The following is a 27,522-nucleotide window of genomic DNA, read 5'->3' as shown; positions in this document are numbered from 1 at the left end:
ATCAAAGATTTATTCTTTTCTAGAACATTTCTAATATTTATTTCACAATTTAAGTGGTTTTCTAGAAAATGTTCGAATTTTCCAACTTAAAAATTTTCTATTTAATACTTGAAAATCTTTTAGCTTAATCACAAAATTTATGAGTTTTTTGCTAGCAAATTTTCAGCTGTTTGAAACTTTTTTTAATTTGACTTTTCACTCATAAATGTTCTTGTCTTTTCTAGAACATTTCTTAGATTAATCTAAAAGTTTTCTTATTTTTCTAGCAAAATTTCAACTTCTAGAATTCAAACGTTTTTCCTAGAAAATTTCTGGGTTTTTATTAAAACAAATTTAACTCAAAAATTCCCATTTTTTTTCTAAAAACCATTCTGAGATTAATCTGAAAATTTCTCAGTTTTTGACTTTTTGAAACTAAAAAATGTCCAAGTTTTTTTTTCTAAAAACGTTTGAATTTGAAAATTCTAAAAAATTTCCATTTTATTTCAGCCATTTTTATGATAATTTTTCACCTTTTTGAAACTCAGAAATTTCCATGATTTTCCTGGAAAGTTTCTGAGTTTAATCCTTTTTATTTCATACACTGTTGTAGTTTTCAGATATTTATTGAAGGTTTTTATAACTAAGTGAACTATAAAGATTCATATGAATTGAATTATTTAATAAGTTTAAAGCTTCAGACCAACATCATTTCTTCATCTGTAGTCAAGATGCGCTGAGGTTCGGAGCTTTAGGCGGGTAACTGGGCGGTTCGGGCTGTTGAGTCACGTCCTGCTGAGCCCGCAGGGAGAACCGGGCATGCTGCCGCCTGCACCGACCGGAGGGAGCCTCCTCTTTGTTTCCTCACCCCGCCTGAGGCCGCCGCTCCTTGCGCCTCATCCCGGGCTTCAGATCCACACAAACTGCCGCTACTTAACACGAACTGGGCCGGTGGGCTTCAGAGAGTCTGACCTCACACTTCCTTCTTCCACTAAATTTTAAATAATAATAAAAACCAAAACCACGGAGTTCCTCCAGTCTGTCCCTGATCTGCAGGCTCCGCCCACTTACCTGGGACAAGGTGAGACAGGAGATGTGGGGGAGGAGAGAGAGGAGCAGCGGAGAGAGGCAGAGCGCGCGGCAGGATCTGGACCCACCTGGACTCTACGGCCAGGTAAATACACCTGAGGCGGAACCGGATCCAACTCAAACGGATCAGAACCGTTCAGCTCTCTGTTTTTAAGAGAAAAACAGTTTTTAGTTCATCCTGTTGGTTCTCAGCAGAACTTTGACAGAACATCTGGAGCTGAGAGCGGTCAGTCAGAACCGGGTCGGAACCGGATCTGGTTCGAACCCCGTCCCGCCCGGATGTGCTGCTGTAAACTGATCCGCATGAATGAACGGCTGCTAACTGATCTGAGAGCAGCTCCATGTCTGACCTGGTTCAGGATCCAGTTGAGCGACCGGGCCGGGTCTCCAGAACTCTGAGGTTCTGCTCTGCCAGCCCAGCTGCAGTGTTTATCTGCTGGGGGTCTAACGCGGTTCTGATGGTTCTGGTTCGGCCCACAGACGGGCCTGCAGATGTCGGGTCTCTAATGCACAGCTGCTGCGGAATCCGCTAAACTTTCTCAATATTTTCTGCACAAACTCGTTTGTTTTGTTTTCGTGCTGCTCGTGGCGCCCCCTGTTGGTCACTGGTGGAAAGCTTTGGCTCGCTGGACAAACAATAACGATATTTTCCAACCGATTCGTTTAATTCATGATAATTGACCATAATTCTTGGTTAATTATGGCAATAAATGATCATAAATTGACATATTATTGTTATTTGGAGATTTCATTTGCATTAGTTTTGGTTCTGATCCCAGTTTGGACCAGTTGGCGCCTCGTACAGAGACAGATTATGACCTTTAGGTGAACTAAACCTCTGGCTGGTAGCAGGTATTATTACTGTCCTGTAGTTTGTAGCAACACATGAACAGATTCTGTCTGACGGTTGATGGTTTGGGGATTTTTCCTCTATTTGTAGCTTTTGAATGGTTCCTGGACTATTTTGGGAGTTCTGGTCCGGTCAGCGGTCACTGGGTGAGGAGCCAGGTTCCACCTGGATCAGGCTTCAGGTTGATTCTGATCAGCTCTGCATCAGTTTCAGACTTTCTTTGCCACGTCTCTATGACTGAAATGATTTCTTCTCTTTAATGGTTGGGTTCCAGGTTGGCTCTGCTGTTGGTAGAAAAAAAGGAGCAAAACTGACAAAAACGAAGAAATTTTGAGATAATTCTCAGAAATTTTCAAGAAGAAATATGAGTTTAAAAATCCTCAAATGTTGAAGCAAATTTTTTTCTCCAAAAGTCAAACATCTTGTTACTTTTGAAACTCAGATGTTTCCATGTATTTTTTCTAGTAAATTTCTGAGGTTTATCTAAAATTTTCTGCGTTTTTGTCTTTTTTGGTGGAAATGTACTCATTGTTATATCAGCCCTAATGCACAGATGTAGGTTTGAGATTCTGATCAACATTTGAACTGTTTCAGTGCGGATATTTATTCTGACTAACATGTTCACATCTAACTTTAGGCCCGTTTTAACAGAGTTTTGCACTTATCTGAGTTGTAAAAATAACTTGAGGCAGTTTAGACTTTTTCAGAGTGAGTCCAGTTTGGTCTAAAATCTTCCTTTTCCAACCCCAAGGGAGTAAAACCATCTCATTATTGAGGACCATAAACAGGAACATTTTTTAAGAGCTACTTTGGAGGTTCGGCGAAGTTACAGTGAAATGTGGTTTAAAAAGGGAAACACTAAACTTTCTGCTCTGGAGACTCGTTTCTTCTTCAAGCTGTAGAGAACATCTAACTTCATATTTAGACTCAAATAACGGATGGATCACCTGACCACGTGTTTTCAGTTATGACCATCCCCCAGCTGCCACTGGAGGGCGCTCTCACAGCGCAGTCACTGGTTCCAGTCTGATTTCCAGGCTGGTTTCCAGTCAGAGACAGGAGCTGTCTGGTCATGTAGAGTTAGATTCCTCTGGTATGTTGGTGAGTCACACCCTGAAAACACACACACACACACCCCTCACACACCTGGTGTGCAGGTAACCAGCTGATCCTCTGTATCCTGCAGGCAAACAAGCAGCATCGGTTTATTAACGCTCCGCTGGAGAAGAAAGATGAGGGGAACTGAAACATCCTCGTTTGATCAGAAATAACAAATAAATTCAGTCAGAATATAAACTTCAGCCTAAGATAGTTTAACTAAACCCAATTAAGATAAAGTAAATAAAACTAGCTAGAAATTAGACATAAACTATAACAAGGTTATCAAATTAATGTTAAAGCATCAAAAATGTTATTAAATATTTTCATTTTTTTAAAATAATTGCTGTAAGTTTTACATGTTCTCTCTCTTTATCATAATTTCTGTCTTTACATTTTTATCTTATGAAGCTGCAGAATCTCAAATTCACCACACAAAGAGTCACTGAAGGAACTGAAGTTGGTTTTTAGCCTTTCAGGTATAAAACGGTGAAGCTGCTGTCATGAAGTTAAGAGTCGTTTTCCTGCAGCGTTTCGCTGTTGGAGATGAAAACGCTGAACTAAACCGAAAATCCAAATTCTGCAGCACCTCTACATGTTCCAGTTGTCAAAGTCAACCTAGCATAGCTGAGCTACTTCCCTCGCTAAACGTTTTCATGACCTTATAGTTTTATTTTTCTGGTGCAGAGGGAATCCCTAAGCTCCGCCCCCTCCTCCTCCTCCTCCTCTTCCTCCTGTTTGCTGTCAGGGAGTGGAGGAGGATGTGGATGATCCGATCCGATCCGATCCGATCCGATCCGGTCAGCAGAGCCTGGTGATGATGATGATGATGCTTCATCCTCTCTGTGTTTCCTACAGGCTGAGGTGGAGCGAGGAGGTTCGGACCAAACCGGGCCGGGTCGGGCCGACCCGAGGCTGAGGAACATCAACGCCCCAACAGGTGAGAACCCAGGAAGTCAGACTGTCCTGCATCAGAGCAGAACCTCTGAGGCCCGGTGAGGGGTAACTGGACCTGAAGGTTCTGGATGACAAAGAGTCTTTGTTTGGGTTCTTTAAATGAGTAAATAGATTCTTTTGGGTCCTGGGAAGGCTCTCCTCTGGTCCGGGTGTGGGTGATGATTCTGCTGAGGTTCTGCTGAGACCCAGAACCTCAGAGCCGGTTCTGGAGCTGGTTCTGACTGACGAAGGTCAGAGACTTTGAGTCATGTTTGTTCTGAAGTTTCTGAGATTAGGTCGGGATTTTCTGAGATCCGTCAGAATGATTCATTCTGTCAGACGGGTTCTGTGACGATGATGATGATGATGATGAGTTTCATCGTCGTCTCTCTGGTTCTGGACTTTGTCCCGAATCGGTCTGCTGCTGATCTTCATCACATCCACAGAGACTCATTACTCATCTTCATCATCCAGAAACATTCACATTTTGGCGCCGATCCAAACCAATCAGAACCGATCCAAACTGATCCAAACTCTCACCTGACAGTCCGTAATGAGCCGAGTCAGATTACCGGAACCAGAACCGTGAACCCAGCCTGTACATCAGGCTGAAGGAAGCCAGGACAGAACCTGCAGAACCGGGTCGGCATTCAAACCCAAAACATTCCAGCAGAGCCGCCTGAGCCACTAACAAGCGGTCCAAACGGGCCGCTTTAGGACAGCAGGCAGATCAAATCTGAGCTTCTTAAAGCCACAGGTCAGATTTTTGGAGATTCTGTGGAGAAGCTGAGAGTCGTGAGCGTCTTCCATGAATTGGATCAGAACCTGAATGGATCCTGGTTCTGATGACAGACTGACACCAAATGGGTTCAGTCACAAAAGTATTTACACCCTGTGAAGTGAGCCGGCTTCCCTCCCAGACAGGAAGTGCTTACAGTCAAACGGACTCGGGTTCTGGAAGAATGTGGTTCAGAACCGATCCGATCTCTGGTAATACCATCTGGTTCTGAGGTCAGAGGTCAGCTGCAAACACTCCAGATTCCTGCAGTCACTGATGCAGACAGGTGAGATCTCACCCGGGCTGCTTGGTCGGTTTGAGGATCGGGTCATGTGACCCGGTTCAGGTGAGTCACCTGAGCAGGAAGAGCAGCCGCCACTTCTCCGCCTGCCTTCAGCGTCTCATCATGTCTCGGCCCGGCTGGCGTCACGCCTGCTGTTTTCCCCTTCGCAGCGCCGCTTCCTGTCGCTTCCCCCGGGTCCGGTCCGGCGGCCGGCGCTGCATTTCCGTGGCGATGTTCCGGCGCAGGAAGAAGAAGTACCGGCTGGAGATCTCGGCGCCGCGGGACTTCCAGCACCGCGTCCACACGTCCTTTGACGTCTCGACGGGACGCTACGTGGGTCTGCCGGCGCAGTGGCAGAGCGTCATCGACACGCTGAGGAGGCCACGCCCCCTGGTGGACCCGTCCAGGATCACCAACATCGATCTGGAACCCAGGAAGGTCAGAGGTCAAATTCAATATCAGTTTCTTTCGCTAAAGAAAGAATAAAACTATAAACTACAATTTTAGTTTATAGTTTTATTTTTTTATAACATTTCTTTTTTTTCTATATTTCTTTTTGAATTTTTTTGTGTTGCAATAAAAAAATCATTTTCATGTTTTCTTGTTTAATTTCTTAAAATCATGTTTCTGGTTTTATTTTTAACCAGATAAATTTTTTCTCCTTTTGAAATTTGGCTTTATTTCATTTTTAAAAAACAAAGGTTAAGTTATTTTTCTTCTTGTTTACTTTTCTCATCAGATTTTTTGTCTGGTTTTTTCCTCTTTTTTTAACCACATTCTTTTTCTATTTTATAGTTGTTTTTTTCCTTTTTAAATAATTTATTGCATCTTTAAAATATCTGTGTTTTCTTTCCTTTCATCTTTATTTCCATTTTCATAAAATTTCTATTTTTGATTTTTTGTAAATTTTTATTCTCAATGTTACTTTTTCTTACATTAATACAATTTAGCAATGTATTAATATGTTGTACCATATATGTGTATTTTGAAATGATTTATTTAAATATATATTATTTTCCTCTAAACAGATATGTATAGAAATGATAAAACTTTCCCAGACTTTTGCTAGCTGACCGCTAACTAAGAAGCTATTTGTGCTAACCCGAAAGTTCTAATGATGAACATTGGTTTTGCTAATGCTAAAGCGCTAAACCAATAAGGTGTTTAGTTGAAGCTAAGTGCTAAATTCAACCATGACACAAAGGTTACAACATAGTTTATCGACCTCAATAGGGTCAAGTTGATTATTACACACAATTAGCACAACTATTAGCGGGTTAGCGGTTTACCTGAGGTGTGGCCACCCCTGCCTGAAATGAACTTGTTATCCCGTTGCCAGCAGACGATCGTTCGCGGCAGCTTCATCGGCCATGGCGACTACATCAGTCACGTGATCTCTGAGATGAGCCGCGTTTCCGTCACCAGCTCCAACTCGCTGCGCCGCACCAGCCCGTCGGCACGGAAACGCGCCCAGTCAATGGGCCGGCTGGGAGAAGTGGCGGAGGACGAGTCGTACCACTACCTGGAAATCAGCCGGCGGAGCAGCAGCGTGAAGGCCGGCGGCAACGCCACCTACTGGCAGGACCGCATCCGGCAGGTGCGCAGCGAGAGCGGCAGCCCCAGAGCGAACAGGAACCTGCAGAGAACCAAATCCAGCAGCCAGGTGAGCTCCGTATCTGAGGCCGCTCCGCTCAGCCCCACGTCGCCTCAGAGGACGACCTACACGCCTGAACCCAGCGTCCGCAACGGCGGCGTCGGGCTAAAGCAGAGGCCGACCTCCTACCACCAGGCGGCAGAGACCGGCAGGCCTCAGCTGAGACCCAGAGCCGGAGCCAATCACCTGCCGGACCTGCTGTCCTCTTCCACAGAAACCCCCAGGAGGCCGCATTCGACCTATGACCTCAAGGTAAGACCTGGACCGAGGTCAAGTTTATTTATATTTATTTACACTGCAGAAACACAAAATCCTACCAAAAACTTTTCATCCAGTTTCTAGTACAAATACCTTAGAACACTCGAAATAAGATAAAACTAACTTATAAGTAACTTTTCAGCAAGAAATATGAGCTCATTTTAAGTCAATAATTTCTTAGTGTTGATAAAAACGTGATAGATCCATTCACTGATTATTTAACTAAAAACATGGGAAAAATGTTTTGCTATAAGTGAAATAATCAGCCAATCAAATAAGCACTTTTAAAAAATCAGTATTAAGCAATTAGTAATATTACAAATAGACTCTCATAGCAAGAGAAGAAAACCTGTAGATAATAATAATAGTAATAATGTTAATTGTAAATAACAACCGAACATTCGGATCGGAATAATTACCAACTGTTTGCTAATGTTCATTCGATAAATTCTTCATAATCTGTTATATAACTACAAATGAGTAGTAACATGAAAATCAAAGCAGAAACAATGACAATATGATCGTAAAATAACAATAATAATCTATTAATGTGGTAATAATGACAGAAGATAGGGAAGCTATTGCCATTAGCCGTTGCCATGACAATAGCTACTCTTCCTGGGGTTCACATCATAAATAAAACATTTAGTACAAAAACAACCCAGGAAGAATAATTTCCTCTACAGTAGAAACCATTGCTTACATAACTCAACCTGTTTGTTCCTCCAGCCACCATTTTCCCGCCCTCGGCTGCCTCCGCCCAACAGCACCAGCAGTCCCGTCATCACTGGCAGAGTGCTGCCCCAACCTTCACCCCGCCCCTCCACAGGGGTCGATGTTTCTACCAAACGCGCCTCAACGCCGCCGCAGACGAGCCTCGCTCAGCCGAACCGCCCCCCTTCCTCCACGCCTCCTGCCGCCCCGGAGAGAGCGCCCCAGAAGGTGACCCACGAGCAGTTCAAGGCGGCGCTGGAGATGGTGGTGGACCCGGGCGATCCCAGGGTGACTCTGGAGAACTTCATGAAGATCGGGGAGGGCTCCACTGGCGTGGTGTGCATCGCCCGGGAACGGCACAGCGGGCGCCAGGTGGCGGTGAAGATGATGGACGTGAGGAAGCAGCAGCGCAGGGAGCTTCTCTTTAACGAGGTACGGGTCGACTTCAACCAGCTAACCAAAACTAACGAAATAACAAAAACTGAAAACATTGAGTGATTTCACCTGACGGTACTTGGCAAAATGTTTTTTTCCACAACACTGAAATAAATTAAAACAATAATCAATGGGGGAAAACTATAATAAAGTGGAACTATATCACAAATTTATAAAACTAAAACACACTGAAGTTATGGATACAATATCCTTTGTTTTTGGGTTTATGAATCTATTTATTAGCTTTTTGAACTGATATGAAACAAGCGGTTTACGTCAGCTGTCAGCAAATTGCCCATGCATAGCCCATGCTAATGCTAGTCCACACAATGGCACCAGAAAAAATGGGACAAAACTCCAGAGTCAGCTGGTTGTTCAACAGTAATTGAGTCAGTTTTTAAAAACATTTACCTTCTGTTGAGTTTTCATTACCCAATCAATGTAAACATAATCACAAAACTTTGACATTTCTTAATTCTGCACTAAAAAATTAACCAGAATATGGAAAAACTAAAACTACTACTACAAGTAGTAAAAACTAAGCTAAAACTAAACAATTTTTAGTTAATGAAAACAAGAAAACGCTCTAAAAAATAATTAGCACTAACTTATTTTGTAAATATAACTAGACTATAATGAAAAACCCAAACTGTTATCACCCTGGTGATAGATTTATCACTTCCTCGTCTTCATGTTGGATGTAAAGCATCATAAAGCGTTTTCTGTTTTCCTCCCAGGTGGTCATCATGAGGGACTACCAGCACCCCAACGTGGTGCAGATGTTCCGCAGCGCGCTGGTGGAGGATGAGCTGTGGGTCATCATGGAGTACCTGCAGGGCGGCGCTCTCACACACATCATCGGTGAAACCAGGTGAGCAGCCGCTCCAGATGGATGGAGGCCAGGTACCCAGATGGGATGTTTAGCGATGTTTTGGTGTTCAGGCTGAACGAGGAGCAGATAGCGACGGTGTGTGAGGGCGTCCTGCAGGCGCTGTCCTACCTCCACTCTCAGGGCGTCATCCACCGAGACATCAAGAGCGACTCCATCCTGCTCACGCTGGACGGCAGGGTAAACTTCTCCAGGCTTTTGGGGGGAATTTTGTCAAAACACTTCCTGAAAGGAAAATCTGAACCTTAAACTACTCCGCACCGGACACAGTCAAACACACACTTACTTGTTTTTATGGCATGGTGGGAACTTTAGATAAAACCCTTCGTAAAGGGGTCTGCTCTGAATTCTAAATTATACACAGTTTTAGAATAAAATAGAGGCAGAAAAAGAATGAAACTAAAAACAAATCATTAATTTTATTTTGTTTAATAAATTTAGATCAATAAACTATATTTCATAAGGCTCTTTTTAATAAACCCACCCTGTTTATGCAAGAAGTACATTTTTCTCCTGGATGTCATCTTGAGGACCAAATCCAAAATGATGGGAACATAATCTGAGTTCTTATTGTTTATAATAAATTCCATTTTGTTGGTTTATTTCTCTCCACTTGTGAGAACAGGCCCACTATGTTATTATGTTAGCTTTGTGCACTTCACCAAATAGATGGCATCATGAGGAAAAACCTTTATGTAGAAATATTGAAGCAACATCGAAGCTCAGGTACAGACTGGTCATTAGTGTATGTAAACTTGTGATCTTGAAGACAAAAGCTAATAAATCTGACCAATTATCTCAGTAATGAGGCTCTTAGCAAAAATAATGTTGGTGATTCTGTTCTGAAACAAGATAAGTTTGGTCTGATTGGGGGCGTGCCGTGGTGGCGTTGCGGTTGGCGCCACCCGTATTTGGAGGCCTTGAGTCCGCAACGCGGCCTTCGCGGGTTCGACTCCCGGACCCAACGACATTTGCCGCATGTCTTCCCCCCTCTCCTTCCCCGTTTCCTGTCAGCCTACTGTCATATAAGGGACACTAGAGCCCACAAAAGACCCCCTGGAGGGGTAAAAAAGAAAAAGTTTGGTCTGATTTAACTTCAGATTGAGAGAAATAGATGGTGTATGTAAACTTCTGGTTTCAGCTGAGCAATAAGCCATCAGTTCAGATAAACAAAACCTGGACGGGCCGCAGAACATTTCGGCTTGCTCATGTTTTTAGTTTGTGAGGAATTTCTTCCAGGCAGGGAGGAGAAAATGCGGCTTGGCAGCATGTTTCTACAGATACCATCTAAGTCATTACATCTGATAACAGAAACCGCATCAAGTAGTTTAATAACGAGCCGAAGTTTACTGTAAACCCGGGCATTCAGATCGCAAATGCCAGCAGTAACTATTTATTTCCTACTGCAGGATTTGCTTCAGGCACAGAGCAACACAACTATCTTATGTGTTAAAGTGACACTTAAGAAAATGATTTTAGCTCTGCTGCCTTTACATTCTGCTAATGGTAATTACAGGGACGTACGACGGCCTATTAGAACGACTGTAGACAGGAAAACGGGACATTTTCACTAAAACAACTAGAGAAAAAACTGAAAACTTCTGGGGGGAAAAAAATCTAAATTTCTGAACTAAAAAAAAACTCAAGTTGAACATTTTCAAGTGCAGGAAAAAAAACTCTGAAATGTTTAAATTAATTTCACATATTTTCTATCTTCCGTTCTGCTGCAGATAAAATTGTCCGACTTCGGTTTCTGCGCTCAGATCAACACTGACATCCCAAAGAGGAAATCTCTGGTCGGGACTCCGTATTGGATGGCTCCAGAGGTCATCTCCAAAACGCCGTATGGCACAGAGGTGAGGTACTGCTTTGTTTTGATTTATCAAATAAAATCATGGTTTTAATATGTTAAAATGCAATAAGTTACATTTGTTTGAAAGGTTTAGCTTTGGCCAATATGTAGATATACGTAGTTTAGAATAGAACAGAACAGAACAGAATAGAATAGAATAGAATAGAATAGAATAGAATAGAAGTGCTTTATTCATCCCAGCAGGGAAATTACTTCGCAGTTACAGCATAGAGACAAGACAAGACAAGAGACAAGACACAATAACAACATCCGGGTGTTTAGTCTGGAGTTTGGCTGCAAAGTAATTTCCCTGCTGGGATGAATTTGTATCAGGTAAAAGCCTTAGAAGCAATGTTTTACTGGACAGCATCTTATAAACGACATGTAACGTTGAAATCGGTCCCCCAGGTGGACATTTGGTCCCTGGGCATCATGGTGGTGGAGATGGTGGACGGTGAGCCTCCATACTTCAACGAAACACCAATCAGTGCCATGAAGAAACTGAGAGACGAAGCGGCGCCAAGTGTCAAGAACATGCAAAGGGTCAGAAACACCCCCCCTCACACACACACACACACACACACACACACACACACACACACACACACACACACACACACACACACACACACACACACACACACACACACACACACACACACACACACACACACAGATTATATCTATAATTAGAGAGGAAGAAAAATGCAGCTAACAGTTTGTTTAAGTTTTTCCAACATTAAAATCAGTTACATTTTGAAGAAAACCTGTTTTTACTCTTTATATAAACATGTATTTCTTTCTGAATTATTTTTGCTTTTTTTGCAAACTTTATGACCCTAATTTAGCTCCATACCATAAACTTTGTCAAAAAAGTAATTAAAACCGAAAAGAAATCGAAAGAGAAACATTTTTTTATATTGTTGGTTAAGTAATAATGATAAAAAAACAATTAAACAAACAACCCCTCCAAGTGATATTATGTTATGTTTTGTTATGTTATTAAATAATAATAAAAACAAAAGATCCCAACAGTTGTTCTCATGGAAGCTTGATGACGTAGCATTTGACCAGCAGCAGAACGACGATGCAGAAATAAATCCTATTTCAGCCGTTTAGCTTCTCCAGATGTTCTGCAGCTGATGGTGTCCATGTTGGCTGCAGGTTTCTCCGGTTCTGAAGGACTTCCTGGGCTGCATGCTGACACGTGACACACTGCAGCGCAGTGGCGCCGCCGCCCTGCTGCAGCATCCCTTCATGCTGCAGGCCTCCGCGCCGCGCTGCCTAGTGCCGCTGGTGGAGCAGCACCGCAAACGCATGTCGCTCTGCTGAGCCTCACCTGGAGCCACAGACTGGAGGATCCTCAGGTGGGTCACACCTGAGACTCACCTGGGATCACACCTGATGCTTCAGGATTTACGTAATACACCTGAGACCACATTAAAGACTAACCTCAGGATTTACCTGGAGCTTCAGAAGGACCACATGTTTTCTTTCTACTTTTATTTTTTTCATTTATTTTTTTACTTTTATTTTCTTTTTCATTTTACTTTTACTTTTTTATTTTATTTTTATAGAGATGTTGAGGAACCTTTTCAGTGTTTCAGGCAGGAAATAGAAGGGAGGCGATGTGCAGCGAAGGTCCGGAGGTCAGGGGTCAAACTCCAGATTACCGCTTCCAGGATAAATATCCTCTGAACTCAAAGCGGCGGCTGCTGCAGCTGATTTTATTTTTTATAGACTTCAACCTGAATTTGAGCTTTTAAAACATTTCATGTTCTTTCTAATTTTGCAGCTCTAATTCTTAAATTGACATTTTCAGTTAAAATAAAAACAATTCCAAACAAATTGGAATAAAATAAATCAGGTTTTTATTCTGATTTCAGATCAAATCACATTTCATGTTGATCTAATTAACAAACAGCTGAGAAATTAAACAATAATTTCTCCTATCATCAGAAATATTTCAGTTTATTTGTAATTATATTGATTTATTAACATTTGCACTTGTTCACATTTTGACGTTTGTGAGCTTTTTTTTAAATAAGGGAAATGTTGAATAATCATCAGTGTTCTTCTGTCAGATTGTCAATTTCTGCTTAGGTTCTGCTATTTTATGAGCAATATTACATTAAACCAAAAATGATTTAATTTTCATTAATAAACCATCAGGTTAGACTTATAAGTGAAGCGGGAGCAACATGTATGGAGAGCCATTTTAGTCAAAATTAGATAGTGTTATTAGCAAATACTCAACCAAATCATGAAATAAAAACAAAATAAATATTTTTTAAATATATATTTTTTATTTTGGGAGCTTTATTAATTTATTTATGTAATTTTGAAGAAAATGGGTTTCCATAAACATTTGAGTCTAGATGTTCATTCAACAATGAGGATTATTTAATTCCATTTAAAAAACAGATTTATCTCATAATGATGCTGATGTTTGATATAAATTATAAACATGAACATTTTCCACTTACATCTCCTAACAAACGTTAGGAGGATGTAACACCCTCTCAGTATTTTCCCCTTTTGTTCGATTAAAACCACAAATTTTGATGATCTCCAGCTCAGATTGGATGGAGAGCATCTGAATACGTCAGTTTCTAAGTTTCACCACATATTCTGCAGAACGGAATATGTATATATTTATACATTTATATTCCTGCACAGCTGAACTCTACTGCCACCTGCTGGAGCGGCATCTTAATGACACATTTTCAGGTCCGTGTGAGGTCAAACTGGTGACCTCTTCTTTTTAGGACATAGAGGAGGAGCTCAGGATACTGGAATGTTGAAGTTTAAGGGGTTTTAAAGGAATTATGTTTTATTTTAATAAATCAACTGTGTGATCATTGCATCAACTTTTCTGCCAAGTTCAGAGAATCAAATGTTTGTTTGGTTACTTCAGATCATGAACTAAGGCAGAAATTCACACATTTCCTGATCAGGTTGGGTTGATTTCTGGGTTTCTTCTTGTGAACAACAAAATCTCTGATCCAATAAAGAATCCCTTGGTTTCGTAATCTGAAAATAATTTTCCTGAACAGAACAGCTGCAGCAGATTAATACCAACACATCTCTGAGGCTGCAGATAAAACCCGTCAGGTTTCTATTTCCAGACTGAAGAGTTGGAGATAAAGAGACACAAACTCTTCGGCTCATCACAGACCACTCACCATATCAGCAATTAACAGAAACATGTTTCCTCTTGTCCTAAAAGGTTAAAGTAGCTTTTGATAAAATGTCAGATGTGACTTTGTTATTTTAATTTAATGCAGCTGCTTGTATTGTATCACAAACGGTTTGTTTTTCTTGGATGCATGCCTGAAGGACGGCTTAAGAGGGATAAATATTTGGTTTTTTATCTTGTTGGCAACATACAAAAAGCCCTCAAGTTAAAATTGTCTTTCACTCAAGATCAAAATTAAACATGTAGCTGGACGTCACCATGGAGATAAACAGGATTAGGAAGGAAAGGAGAAGAAGGACTTATTTACTTCATGATGGAAAAGGATGATTAGCAGAAAATCATAAAAATCTCTTATTTTAAAGTGATGAAGTTTTTGCAAGAATAACCAACATTTACTCTCTCTATAGGGCTGTATGGAGCTAAATTAGAATAATAAAGTTTGAAACTGAAAAAATAGTTAAAAACTGCATTTTCAAATTCAGTGGGTTTTTTTCAGGTTAAATTTTTCATTTCAGTTTCAAAATAATTTTTCAGTTTAAATTTTATTTTCAGTTTCAACTTTTTTAAAACAAACTTGACTGTATGGGGCTAAATCAGGGCAATAAAGTGAAATCAAAAATAATTTTGAAACTGAATATAAAAATGGAAACTGAAAAAAGCTTAAAAACCAATTTTCAGGTTCAGGGTTTTCTCAGTCTAAGAAATTATATTTCCATTTCAAAATTATTTTTCAGTTTACATTTATTTTTTTCCAGTTTCAATTTATTTTCTTTTTAAAAAATAAATTTAATGGCCCTAATTTAGCTCCGTATGGCCTTTTTTTAAAATTGTGCATACATGTTTCCCTTTTAAAATTTCTTGATTTTTGTTTTGTGTTGTAAAAGAAACAAAATTGACATTTAAGAACCTATTGAACCAAAACAGAGGGATATGATCAATGTGTTTATAAATGTCAAAAAGTGAATACAATTTTAAAAAGCAGAGAAAAGATAACTTTTAAATCTGATTTCTGTGTTGATGTCATTTATCCACTGAAATAAATAGAAAAGTGATTATCGGATAAAGTTAAGTAACTTTGAAAATATCTTTTAGATTCAATTCAGTTCATTTTAATTTTGTAAAATAAAAACAATAATATTTTTGTATTACTTGAGGTCATTTTCTTTCACTTATATAATATTTTGCACAGAAATGTGATCAATCAAATATACATAAAAAAATCAATGGTCAACCACATAACCAGATGATACATGAAATCTAAATCTCAGTTTACATAAATTACTTTTGGAAGATTTAATAGTCGCTAACCTTAGCCTACTCAAATCTCTTTTCTTCCATGAATGAAAAGGTAAATTCTAATAGGTTTTATGCATTATTTTGAAAAGTATTATGTTTTCTTCTCTAGTTACTAGAGGAGATGTTTGAGAGTTACACTGGAGTCTAAACGAAGACCGTCTATCAGCAAACAGATAAGCAGTGATTCTCTGGTTCCCCTCAAAAGGACTGCAACACCCAAAGGTCCAGAATCTGCCCTCATGGTGCGCTCAGAGACATATTTAGATCTGCAGCTGCTTCTGTCTCACCAGATATCTCCTAATTTGGTCCAAAGGGAGGATTTTTAAATCCGTGTCGTCTTCATCATGCTGCAGTTCTGCAGAGGGACTGGAAGTGAAACGTTTCGTTCTCTAGCTGTTCTTCTGTCTACCATCCACCATGGGTGATGCTCTGATGGCTGAGTTTGGGAAGGCTGCCCCTTTTCTGAGGAAGTCTGAGAAGGAGCGCCTGGAGGCTCAGACCCGACCGTTTGACATCAAGACTGAATGTTTTGTTGTGGATGATAAAGTGGAGTACATAAAAGGACAGATTGTCAGCAAAGAAGGAAGCATGGTGACCGTCAAGAAGGAAGACGGCACCACAGTGACGGTGAAGGATTCGGATGTTCATCCCCAGAATCCACCCAAATTTGATAAAATCGAAGACATGGCGATGTTTACGTTCCTCCATGAGCCGGCAGTGTTGTTTAACCTCAAAGAGCGCTACGCCGCATGGATGATTTACACCTACTCTGGGCTCTTCTGCGTCACCGTCAACCCTTACAAGTGGCTCCCAGTCTATGACTCGGAGGTGGTGGCAGCCTACCGGGGTAAGAAGAGGAGCGAAGCGCCCCCTCACATCTTCTCCATCTCCGATAACGCCTACCAGTACATGCTGACCGACAGGGAGAACCAGTCTGTCCTCATCACCGGAGAATCTGGTGCAGGAAAAACGGTGAACACTAAGAGGGTCATCCAGTACTTCGCCAGCATCGCTGCGGTTGGAGGCGGAGCCAAAAAGGACAGCAGCAAGGGGACTCTGGAGGATCAAATCATCCAGGCAAACCCGGCACTCGAGGCCTTTGGCAATGCCAAAACGCTGAGAAATGACAACTCGTCTCGTTTTGGAAAATTCATCAGGATTCACTTTGGCACAAGTGGGAAACTGTCATCGGCCGACATCGAGACGTACCTGCTGGAGAAGTCCCGTGTTACATTCCAGCTTAAGGCTGAGAGGAACTACCACATCTTCTACCAGATCCTGTCCAACCAGAAGCCTGAGCTGCTGGATCTGCTGCTCATCACCAACAACCCGTACGACTACTGCTACATCTCCCAAGGAGAGGTAACGGTCGCCTCCATTAACGACTCTGAGGAGCTTATGGCCACAGACAGTGCCTTCGATGTGCTAGGCTTCACTGCTGAGGAGAAAACAGCCGTCTACAAACTGACCGGTGCCATCATGCACCACGGCAACATGAAGTTCAAACAGAAGCAGCGCGAGGAGCAGGCTGAACCGGACAGTACCGAGGCTGCAGATAAATCAGCTTACCTAATGGGGCTGAACTCTGCAGATCTCATCAAGGGGCTGTGCCATCCCAGAGTGAAGGTTGGAAATGAATATGTCACCAAGGGCCAAAGTGTGGATCAAGTCTACTATGCCATCGGTGCACTGGCCAAGTCAGTGTACGAGAAGATGTTCAGCTGGATGGTGGTGAGAATCAACCAGTCGTTGGACACCAAGCAGCACCGTCAGTACTTCATAGGAGTTCTGGACATTGCTGGTTTTGAGATCTTTGATTTCAACACATTCGAGCAGCTGTGCATCAACTACACAAACGAGAAACTGCAACAGTTCTTCAACCATCACATGTTTGTCCTGGAACAAGAAGAATACAAGAAAGAAGGGATTGAATGGGAGTTCATTGACTTTGGGATGGATCTCCAGGCCTGTATTGACCTGATCGAAAAGCCATTGGGGATTCTTTCGATTCTAGAAGAGGAGTGTATGTTTCCCAAAGCAAGCGACCAGACTTTTAAGGCTAAGCTCTACGATAATCATCTGGGAAAGAACAAGATGTTTGAGAAGCCGAGGGCAACAAAAGGGAAATCAGAGGCTCATTTTGCCCTGGTTCATTATGCTGGTACAGTCGACTACAACATCGGCGGCTGGCTGGTCAAAAACAAAGACCCTCTGAATGAAACGGTGGTTGGACTTTACCAGAAATCCTCTCTAAAGCTGCTGAGTCTGCTGTTTTCAAGCTACTCAGGAGCTGATGGTGGCGAAAAATCAGGTGGCAAAGGAGCAAAGAAGAAGGGTTCTTCATTCCAGACAGTGTCTGCTCTCCACAGGGAGAACCTCAACAAGCTGATGACTAACTTGAAGACCACTCATCCTCACTTTGTCCGTTGTCTGATTCCTAATGAGAGGAAAACTCCAGGCGCCATGGACAACTGCCTTGTGATGCACCAGCTTCGCTGCAATGGCGTCCTGGAAGGCATCCGGATCTGCCGGAAGGGTTTCCCAAACCGGGTTCTCTATGGAGACTTCAAGCAACGCTACCGAATCTTGAATGCCTCCGCGATCCCAGAAGGTCAGTTCATCGACTGCAAGAAGAGCGCCGAAAAGCTGCTGGGATCTCTTGACATCGACCACACCCAGTACAAGTTTGGCCACACAAAAGTCTTCTTCAAAGCCGGCCTGCTGGGGACACTTGAGGAGATGCGAGATGAGCAACTCTCTCGGATCATCACCAGGATTCAGGCCAATGCCAGAGGGATCCTGATGAGGGAGACGTTTGCTAAACTTGTGGAACGCAGGGATTCCCTGATGGTCATTCAGTGGAACCTCCGATCTTTTCTCGGTGTGAAGAACTGGCCCTGGATGAAGCTGTTCTTTAAGATTAAACCGCTTCTGAAGAGCGCAGAGGCCGAGAAGGAGATGGCCAACATAAAGGATGAATTCAAGAAGGTGAAGGAGGCTCTGGAGAAATCCGAAGGACGGCGGAAGGAACTCGAAGAGAAAATAGTGACTCTTCTCCAAGAGAAGAATGATTTGACCTTGCAGATACAGTCTGAACAGGACACTCTGACAGACGCAGAGGAACGGTGTGAACAGCTCATCAAGAGTAAGATTCAACTGGAGGCCAAGCTGAAAGAGATGAATGAAAGACTGGAGGATGAAGAGGAGCTGAATGCAGATCTTACAGCCAAGAAGCGCAAACTTGAAGATGAGTGCTCTGAGCTGAAGAAGGACATCGATGACCTGGAGCTAACTTTAGCCAAGGTGGAAAAAGAGAAGCATGCTACAGAGAATAAGGTGAAAAACCTCATGGAAGAGATGGCGTCTCAGGATGAGAACATTCTGAAGCTGACCAAAGAGAAAAAGGCACTACAGGAGGCCCACCAGCAGACACTGGATGACCTTCAAAGTGAAGAGGACAAAGCCAACAGCCTGACTAAAGCTAAGGCAAAACTGGAGCAGCAAGTGGATGATCTGGAGGGTTCACTGGAACAAGAGAAGAAGGTCAGGATGGACCTGGAACGCTCGAGGAGGAAACTCGAAGGCGACTTGAAACTGACCCAGGAGACTCTGATGGACTTGGAGAATGACAAGCAGCAGCTGGAGGAGAAACTCAAGAAGAAGGACTTTGAAGTGAGTCAAATCATCTCAAGACTGGAGGATGAGCAGGTTGCCTCAGTTCAGCTCCAGAAGAAGCTGAAAGAAAACCAGGCAAGAATCGAGGAACTGGAAGAAGAGCTGGATGCTGAGCGTGCAGCGCGAGCCAAGGTGGAGAAGCAGCGCTCAGATCTGTCCCGTGAGTTGGAGGACATCAGCGAACGTCTGGAGGAAGCCGGCGGAGCCACGTCAGTCCAGGTGGAGATGAACAAGAAGAGAGATGCTGAGTTTCAGAAGCTGCGTAGGGAGCTGGAGGAGTCAACCCTCCATCACGAGGCTACAGCCGCCACGCTGAGGAAGAAACATGCCGACAGCGTCGCCGAACTGGGGGAGCAAATAGACAACCTGCAGCGTGTGAAGCAGAAACTGGAGAAGGAGAAGACGGAGCTGAAACTAGAGCTGGACGACTTGGTCTCCAACATGGAGAGCGTGGTGAAGGCCAAATCCAACATAGAGAAGATGTGCCGCACAATGGAAGACAATATGAACGAATACAAGAGCAAATACGAGGAGGCTCAACGGACCACCAATGACTTGACAACTCAGAAGGCCAAACTACTCACCGAGAACGGAGAGCTGGGGCGCCAGCTGGAGGAGAAGGAGTGCTTGATTTCACAGCTGACCAGAGGAAAGAACTCGTACAACCAGCAGGTGGAAGACCTGCGCAGACAACTGGAGGAGGAGGTAAAGGCAAAGAATGCCCTCGCGCATGCTTTGCAGTCTGCTCGGCATGACTGTGACCTGCTGAGGGAACAGTATGAAGAAGAGCAGGAAGCTAAAGCTGAGCTGCAGAGGGCTTTATCTAAGTCCAACACGGAGGTTTCAGCGTGGAGAACCAAATACGAGACAGATGGAATCCAGAGAACGGAGGAGCTGGAAGAGGCAAAGAAGAAGTTGGTGCAGAGACTACAGGAAGCCGAAGAGGCCATCGAGGCTGTGAACGCAAAATGTTCCTCCCTTGAGAAGACCAAACATCGCCTCCAAAATGAGATTGAAGACCTCATGCTGGATCTAGAGAGATCCAATGCAGCCTCGGCAGCGCTGGACAAAAAGCAAAGAACCTTTGATAAGATCCTCGCAGAGTGGAAGCAGAAGTTTGAGGAGTCGCAGTGTGAACTGGAGGCCTCCCAGAAGGAAGCTCGCTCTCTGAGCACTGAGCTCTTCAAGCTGAAAAATGCCTACGAGGAATCCCTGGATCAACTTGAGACGATGAAGAGAGAGAACAAGAACCTCCAGGAGGAGATTTCCGACCTCACCGAACAGCTTGGGGAGGGCGGCCGCAGCGCTCACGAGCTGGAGAAGATCCGGAAGCAGCTGGAGCAAGAAAAGGCCGAACTCCAGTCGGCGCTGGAAGAGGCAGAAGGCTCGCTGGAGCATGAAGAGACCAAGATCCTGCGAGCGCAGATGGAGTTCAACCAAATGAAGGCTGACATTGAGCGTAAACTGGCTGAGAAAGACGAGGAAATGGAGCAGGCGAAGAGGAACTACCAAAGGATGCTCGAGTCTCTTCAGTCTTCTCTGGAGTCGGAGACCAGGAGCAGAAATGAGGCTTTGAGAGTCAAGAAAAAGATGGAGGGTGACCTCAACGAGATGGAGATCCAGCTGAGCCAAGCCAACCGGCAGGCGGCAGATGCCCAGAAGCAGGTCAAGACCCTTCAGGCGTTCCTGAAAGATGCTCAGCTCCAGCTGGACGACACCCAACATGGCAACGATGACCTGAGAGAGAACATCGGTTTACTGGAGCGCCGGAGTAACCTGATCCAGGCAGAGCTGGAGGAGGTGAGGGCCGCACTGGAGCAGACGGAAAGAAGTCGCAAGCTAGCAGAACAGGAACTTACCGATACGACGGAGCGGATGCAGCTGCTGCACTCCCAAAACACCAGCCTGATCAACCAGAAGAAGAAACACGAGGCCGACCTGCTGAGCCTGCAAAACGAGCTGGAAGATGCCATACAGGAGAACCGCAATGCAGAAGAGAAGGCGAAAAAAGCCATCACTGATGCTGCCATGATGGCCGAGGAGCTCAAGAAGGAGCAGGACACCAGTGCCCATCTGGAGCGCATGAAGAAGAACATGGAGCAGACCATCAAGGACCTGCAGCACCGGCTGGACGAAGCCGAGCAGATCGCCATGAAGGGCGGCAAGAAGCAGCTCCAGAAGCTGGAGGCTCGCATCAAAGACCTGGAGAACGAGCTGGAGGCGGAGCAGAAGAGGGGCGGAGAGTCCGTCAAGGCGCTCCGCAAGTATGAGCGCCGCATCAAGGAGCTCACCTACCAGACGGAGGAGGACCGCAAGAACATGGCGCGCCTGCAGGACCTGGTGGACAAGCTGCAGCTGAAGGTGAAGTCCTACAAGCACGCAGCCGAGGAGGCGGAGGAGGCAGCCAACGCTAACATGGCCAAGCTGCGCAAGCTGCAGCATGAACTGGAGGAGGCCGAGGAGAGAGCAGACATGGCAGAGTCACAGGTCAACAAGCTGAGAGCCAAAACCCGGGACGGATCCTCCAAGAAGGGACTGGACGACTGAGCCAGGTGAGTTCCTGCTAACAGCCGCAAATTAGTTGTTCTTTTCACAATGTGTTTCATACATTTATAAATATCAGAGTTCCAAACTAAACACACTAAACATTTAGTTTACATACTAAATATTTAACTTTCAAATTAAAAATTTAGTTAGGAAACTAAATATTTGGTTCTAAATTAAATGTTTAAGTCTGAGCTAAATATTTAGTTTGAAAACAAAATATTTAGCTCCAGATTTGTTTTGTTAAAGTAATATTTAGTTCCAAACTAAGTATTTATTTTCCAAACTAAACATTTAATTTTCAATCCAAAAATTAATTTTTCCAAGCAAAATATTTAGCTTGCTAACTAAATATTTAGGTCTGAAAATATTTAGTTTGAAAACTAAATTGTTGTAGATGCAGAAAGAGGAATAATGTTGTCCAGCTGAATAAATTTCAGTCACGTAAAACAGAAATGTTGACATTAATTTCACATATTTACAGACTAAAACCGGGACGCTTTCTGATGCTAAGTCCTAAATTTGCAAGAAAAAAAGTCAGATTTTCATTTAAATTGATGATTTTTTACTTGGGATATTTCCTGACTTTACAAGTTCAGCAAACTTCAGTTTTTTCTTACAAATTTATGACTTTATAAAGTCACAGAATGTTCCAGTTTTAATATAATCAATTTATGCCTTTAATCATGAAAATTTTTTTCTTGCAAATGTACATCTTTTTGGCATCAGAGAAAGTCCCAGTTTTTTCTTCTAAATATACCAAATTAATCACAAAATTTCTGAATTTGTTGCCAGAAATGTGATCGTTACTAAATTATTTGTTTTTCTTTTATCTAAAAGTCACTTTACTGAGTTTCAACCTGTAACTGAGTTCAGTAAAGAAAATAATAAACATTCATGTATTTAATTGTGAACATTTTCATCAAAGGAGCTGCATCATTTTTCCTCAGCGTAATAAGAAACGCTGAGCAGGTTCATGAAGTTGAGATGAACTTCATATTCAATAACTTTAGATTTAAAAGTAGCAAACTTTAATTCATTAAATTACAGTATAAGTTTATGTTTCCTTTGACTGATTTGTTTCAATCTGTTTTTATTTTTCAGATGGTTCTGGATCCAAACCCGCTGCAGCTGATACTTTGTAACATGACTGAGTTCTGCTGTTGGTTTCCTCCTTCTCAATGAAATGAGTTTATTTTAAGCAAAAAATTTTAGCTTCAAAATAATTAAAACTTTCTGATTTCATAAATATATCTATAAAAACATTAATTAATAATTGACTTTATTATTTGTTTGTTCACTTTGATCAACACTTTTCTAGCTAAGTAGATCCTTAATGACAGCATGGCTTCACTTATTGATTTCCTTTAAATGAGCCCTTCAAAATAAAAGTTTGAACATGAACCTGTCCTGATGTAACTCTGGAGAAATGATAATAAACACCGATGAGCACCAAAAACTCGTCTCCAAGTTCATCATCAATCTAAATCTAAAAAAACAACACTTTATTAAAAACAACTTGACACGTTTTAATCTACTGAAGTCTGAGATTTGATTAGGCCATTTCAGAACTTTTGTTTGTGTTGTGAATTTCCTGCTGCCCTCGGGGACCCCGCCCCACGCTTTGGGAACCTCTGATCTAGAGGAAATTGTCCCGGAAGTTTTGTTCTCCATTCAGGTGCAACTTTGCTAACCTAAAACTTGCCGCCATCTTGTTTCTTTGGTGTTGCTTTAGTTCAGTGGTGTGAGGGCCAACATCCGGCATCTTTCAGTTCTCCCCCGGGTTTAACGCACCTGGATCAAATGACGGAGGCCAAAGAAGAACAATGACCTGTGACCACCAGGGAGGGAACAGGACTCAGAGACACCACTGGTAACTAAAGAGCAACAAGCTTTTATTTTGAAGAGTTGGTGAGATTCCGGTTCGTATTGACCCATTTCAGCTTCACAATCTGAGTACAAAACCTGTTGACGAGCCTCCTGCGGGTCCAGAGCGGGATGATGGATGGTCCTGGAGGGGACGGGTCTCCGTGACCGCCGCCTGCCGCCGCGCAGCATGCGGGAGAAAAAGAGCTGGACTGCGGGGTTCGGCCCCGCGGGACGCCGCAAGCCGGCCACCTACACCGGGGAGAAGAAGGCGCAGCTGCTGGCCAGAGCCAACAGGAAGTGGGTGCGACTCGCCACGGTGGTGGGCTACGTCCTGGCCGTGTCTCTGGCCGCGGTCATCCTGGCTGTTTACTACGGCTTCTTCTGGAGACCCACGCCCGGTTCCGGACCGTCGGGTCCGAGCAGGAACTGGACCAAGAGCGGAACCAGGGATACTAAAACCGGGAAGAACTGCGGCGCAGATAACTCCAATAATAATAGTTTGCCTGATAATAATAAGAACTTTATGAACTTTACTGGCAGAAAACAGGAAAATATTAAACCTGACAGAACTTCGGTCCACGTTTCCTCCACCGGGACCTCTGAGGCTCCTCTGGCCGCGCAGGGCGTCACTTCTCCGGGCGTGACTCCCACGGAGCCCGCGGCTGTCACCGCGGAGGATCCGTCCAACCTGCCGACCCACCGGAGCGCGGCAGGCCGGGACGCGGCGACTGGTGGCCGGCGGACAGAGGCGGACTTCTCCGGGTCCGGGGACTGAGAAATTATAGCACTTCTCAACTTAATGCAGTAAAATTTATTTATTTAAAATTAGCTGATCTCTTTTATTTTATTTTTTTTTGAGAAATTAGTTTTTAAAACTCAAAATAAAAAAGAGACATAAACTATGACTGAAAACTGTTCTCTGAAATAAGCAACAAATAGAAAATATTTACTTTCCTGTTTGCATCGCAGCATATGTTGACATATTTGTTGGAATAAATTAATTTTGTGCAGAAAACAGATCAGATTTTGTTTTTTACTTTTTACTGGAAACAAAATGATGAAGCTTTTTTTTATCAAACTCATACAAATTTGATTAAAAGTATATGTTTATTTAGAATGTGACATTTTTTATGATAGCAGAAAATGAACAAGAAACCTGAAAAATTTAAAGACAATTGTTTTTAATGTTTAAAGAGTATTTACAGTAAGCCAGCAGATTGATGGGTAAAATATGAGAAATTTCAAACTAATTAAAATTATAAAATAAAAAAATCTGATGGAAGTCTGTCATTTATTTCAATGTGATTAATGTTTATAATCTCTTTTTTCTCAGTTTTGTGTTTTTTTTATTATCCAGTTTGATAATAACTCATCTTTGGGAACATGCTGATTTACCAATTACGAAAATGTGATGTAGTAAAGACTTTAAACATATTTTAGAATTATTTTGGGGAATTTGGTTTGGGTTTTAATCATAATTCTTTTAATTTTTCACGTCATGGACCTAATTGATGGTTATTATGATGAAAATGTTGGAGAAGGAAGACAAAGGTCCAAAAGAACCTGAAATGTTTTCACTCAGGATCTCAGGAAGGAAGTGGAGCCAATTTGCTCCTGTCCAAGTTTGGAATAATTATCTGTAAATCTTGTTTACCGGCTTCCTGTTAGTTTCCCTTTGATTTCTGAAGAAGAAAACCCAACAGCAGTAAGTCGTGGTTTTTAACAGGTTTTATTTCTGTTACTTCGGCTTCGTTCGACTCTCCAGGACAGAACCAGTCGTGGGTTCTGTTCTGGACAGAACCAGTCCTGGGTTGATGTGTTGATGAAACGTGTTGTTCTGATGATTTTCTTGCTGAGTTTCCTGGAGGCTCAGGGTGTCTGCAGCTCGGCCTACATGGGGAAGACGAGGAACCCGGTGAAGGTGCTGAGGCGGCCCTGGTCAGCGATGGTCTTCCCGGCCCACAGCTGGACGTAGACCCGGTCTCCCTGCTCCAGAACCAGCACCATGGCGTTGGAGGCGCCGGCCTGGGTTCTTGCTTTCTGGTAGATGGCGAACATGTTTATTCCGTTCTTCTTCACCCCGGCGTGCAGCTCACCGATCGGACCGGAGATTCCAGTGACCTGGATGTAGTAGAGTCCTTTGACCGGGGCGGTGAAGAGACCTGCAGGAAGAGAACCTGGGTCAGTGGTTCTGGTTCTGGAAGACATTTAAACTGCTGCTGGACTTTAGTTGGTCCTGGTTACCAAATTCACCAGATTCCTGTCGAACACTGAGGTCCAAACCCGTTTAGTTTCCTTTGAGCCGAAACAACTGGATCATTGATCAACATATTGATGCTTATTGATCATTTATTGATGGAACTGGACAAAACGTAATGTCTGATGAGTTTATGATGTTTTATGTTTTCAGAACTGGCTTTCTGCTGAAATGTTCTGCACAGATAAACTTGATTGATTGATTGATTGATTGATTGATTGATTGAACCCAATTAGCTGCTGGAGAAAAGTTTCTGATCCTAAATGAACTAAATGCCGTAAAATGACTCATTTTTTCGGATAAAGAGTCGTGGTGCGTTCAGGTTCTCAGTATTTCATGCGAACCCTAAACTAACGGATCGTAATGAATCCCGTCCACCTGTTGCCGGGTCGTATCCGTTGCCGATGTTGGTGATCACTCTCTCGAACTTCAGAGTTTCATCAGCCTCAAACGGGCCTTTGGCGGTCCATTCGTTGGTGTCGACGAGTGCGGCGGAGAACGCCACCCTGGATTTGGCTGCAGGAGGTCAGAAGGTCAGTTAGAGAAACAAACATCTGGGAGCCTAACAGACAATCAGCTACAGTCTGAGGAAGAATCGGAACCGACTCAGGACGTCGTTGTCCGCCTCCAGCTTCTGGACCCGCTCAGGCAGACCGCCCTGCTGAGCGCTGACCAGGCCGCACACCAGAACCGCCACCAGGAACAAACTGGACTTCATCTTCACTGAGGACTGAGACACCTGGACCCACTGCAGGACAGGAGACTGTGCCGAAGCTCTGGAGCGCTCCGGGTTTTATCCGAGTCCGGATCCGAACTTTGGATCTCTGGGAGCAAAGATCCGGGTTGAACGAGTCCAACGTAACGCAATTTATTGATCCTTACCTTGTTTGGTTCTTTGGTTAAATTTTAATTTTTCTTCTTTTCCTTCACAAGGCCTAAGTTTGCATTTCTAAATAAAACTAAATAATTTAATTTCTGTCTTTATTATTCCAGTTATAGATAAAGTATGGATTTTCCTAAATAAAAATTTACTAATATCCTCATTTGGGATGAAAACAAATATATTTTTAGGGCTTTTTAATGAGTTTGGATGAAAAATAAAATTAGGCAGCAAATAAAAAACATCAGTGCCAATTTTTAACTTTTGCTAAACAAAATACGAAACTTTAATACAATCTGAGGAAACTCTGCAGTAAATGGAATATATTAGAAAACAAATCCTTGCATGTAATATTTCTCAAAATGAGTCGTTTGTTGAGATTTTAGAAAGAAAGAAATAAAGTCTAAAGTGTCTGTGAGGAAAGGAAGCAGGAAGTTTTGGCCTCTTCATTGTTGATGCATAAATCTGGCAACTTTAGTCTCCCAGACTCAAACTGCTGAGACGCAGAACGATGTAATTATGTTTTCTATGAGTTTTTACTGGATTCGGATGTTTTTTCGGGTCACGTCCCGATCAGCGCGACGGCCCATCAGCATAATGAGGTTTCTGGCTGATTGGAGATCAGCTCAGATTAATCCCATCAAAATGGATCATCCAGCATCTCCTGGATTAAAGCCGCTTCATCAGCTGGTGACCCCTTGACCTCTCAGGTAGAAACAGGAAGTGTGTTAATTTTAGACCTCATAGAAAGATGACCAGAGAAATATTCCTCCTTTTAAAGGAGGGATATGTGCATAGTTGGAAATTTACAAGAAAAACAAACTCAGAATATAGAATCTAGAAATTTTCTGAGAATTAACTCAAAATTATTATTATTTTTTTATGTCCAAATTCTTCCTAGAAAATGTCTGAGAATAATCTAAAAATTTCTTGCCAGAGGATGAATTTCTTTTGTGAAGTGATGACAATAAAAAATGCCCCTCACGG

At 42.7% G+C, this 27,522-nt stretch overlaps 2 protein-coding genes and 1 pseudogene across 6 annotated transcripts; 2 read left to right on the top strand and 1 right to left on the bottom strand.

Moving 5' to 3' along the window:
* The first annotated feature begins 695 nt into the window (after window positions 1-695).
* On the top strand, window positions 696-15,499 carry LOC102223926 (serine/threonine-protein kinase PAK 6-like). 5 transcript variants are annotated; one of them, XM_023347894.1, is made up of 10 exons: window positions 696-1,153; window positions 3,875-3,956; window positions 5,184-5,451; window positions 6,353-6,919; window positions 7,655-8,071; window positions 8,812-8,945; window positions 9,017-9,143; window positions 10,694-10,819; window positions 11,224-11,358; window positions 11,980-13,114. In XM_023347894.1, the coding sequence occupies exons 3-10, from the start codon at window positions 5,245-5,247 to the stop codon at window positions 12,145-12,147; spliced, it is 1,881 nt and encodes a 626-aa protein (XP_023203662.1). In that variant the 5' UTR covers window positions 696-1,153; window positions 3,875-3,956; window positions 5,184-5,244; the 3' UTR covers window positions 12,148-13,114. The 5 variants fall into 5 exon arrangements, with proteins under 5 accessions (XP_023203662.1, XP_023203660.1, XP_023203661.1 ...); XM_023347892.1 differs by lacking the exons at window positions 696-1,153; window positions 3,875-3,956 and adding an exon at window positions 15,420-15,499 and having other exon boundaries at window positions 3,963-5,451; window positions 11,980-12,182; XM_023347893.1 differs by lacking the exons at window positions 696-1,153; window positions 3,875-3,956 and having other exon boundaries at window positions 3,963-5,451; window positions 6,356-6,919.
* A 138-nt stretch (window positions 15,500-15,637) lies between these two features.
* LOC102219159 lies at window positions 15,638-22,757 on the top strand (annotated as a pseudogene).
* Window positions 22,758-25,108: 2,351 nt separating this feature from the next.
* Window positions 25,109-26,462, bottom strand: LOC106699909 (complement C1q-like protein 2). Its single transcript, XM_023347587.1, has 3 exons — window positions 26,262-26,462; window positions 26,034-26,171; window positions 25,109-25,560 (listed from the first exon to the last, which is right to left on the bottom strand). The coding sequence occupies exons 1-3, from the start codon at window positions 26,371-26,373 to the stop codon at window positions 25,289-25,291; spliced, it is 522 nt and encodes a 173-aa protein (XP_023203355.1). The 5' UTR covers window positions 26,374-26,462; the 3' UTR covers window positions 25,109-25,288.
* Window positions 26,463-27,522: the final 1,060 nt, after the last annotated feature.

This window comes from Xiphophorus maculatus, chromosome 15 (assembly GCF_002775205.1).
Source record: "Xiphophorus maculatus strain JP 163 A chromosome 15, X_maculatus-5.0-male, whole genome shotgun sequence".
NCBI lineage: Eukaryota > Metazoa > Chordata > Actinopteri > Cyprinodontiformes > Poeciliidae > Xiphophorus > Xiphophorus maculatus.
Note: the sequence above shows the minus strand (reverse complement) of the source record. Positions and strands in the feature narration are given on the sequence as shown.

Coding starts and splice junctions, on each gene's coding strand:
- LOC106699909 (XM_023347587.1), bottom strand. CDS start 26,373: ATGAAGTCCAGTTTGTTCCTGGTGGCGGTTCTGGTGTGCGGCCTGGTC. Junction 26,172..26,261: donor GGCGGACAACGACGTCCTGA/GTCGGTTCCGAT, acceptor GACCTCCTGCAG/CCAAATCCAGGGTGGCGTTC. Junction 25,561..26,033: donor CGGATACGACCCGGCAACAG/GTGGACGGGATT, acceptor CTCTTCCTGCAG/GTCTCTTCACCGCCCCGGTC.
- LOC102223926 (XM_023347892.1), top strand. CDS start 5,137: ATGTCTCGGCCCGGCTGGCGTCACGCCTGCTGTTTTCCCCTTCGCAGC. Junction 8,946..9,016: donor CACATCATCGGTGAAACCAG/GTGAGCAGCCGC, acceptor TTTGGTGTTCAG/GCTGAACGAGGAGCAGATAG. Junction 10,820..11,223: donor AAACGCCGTATGGCACAGAG/GTGAGGTACTGC, acceptor TCGGTCCCCCAG/GTGGACATTTGGTCCCTGGG.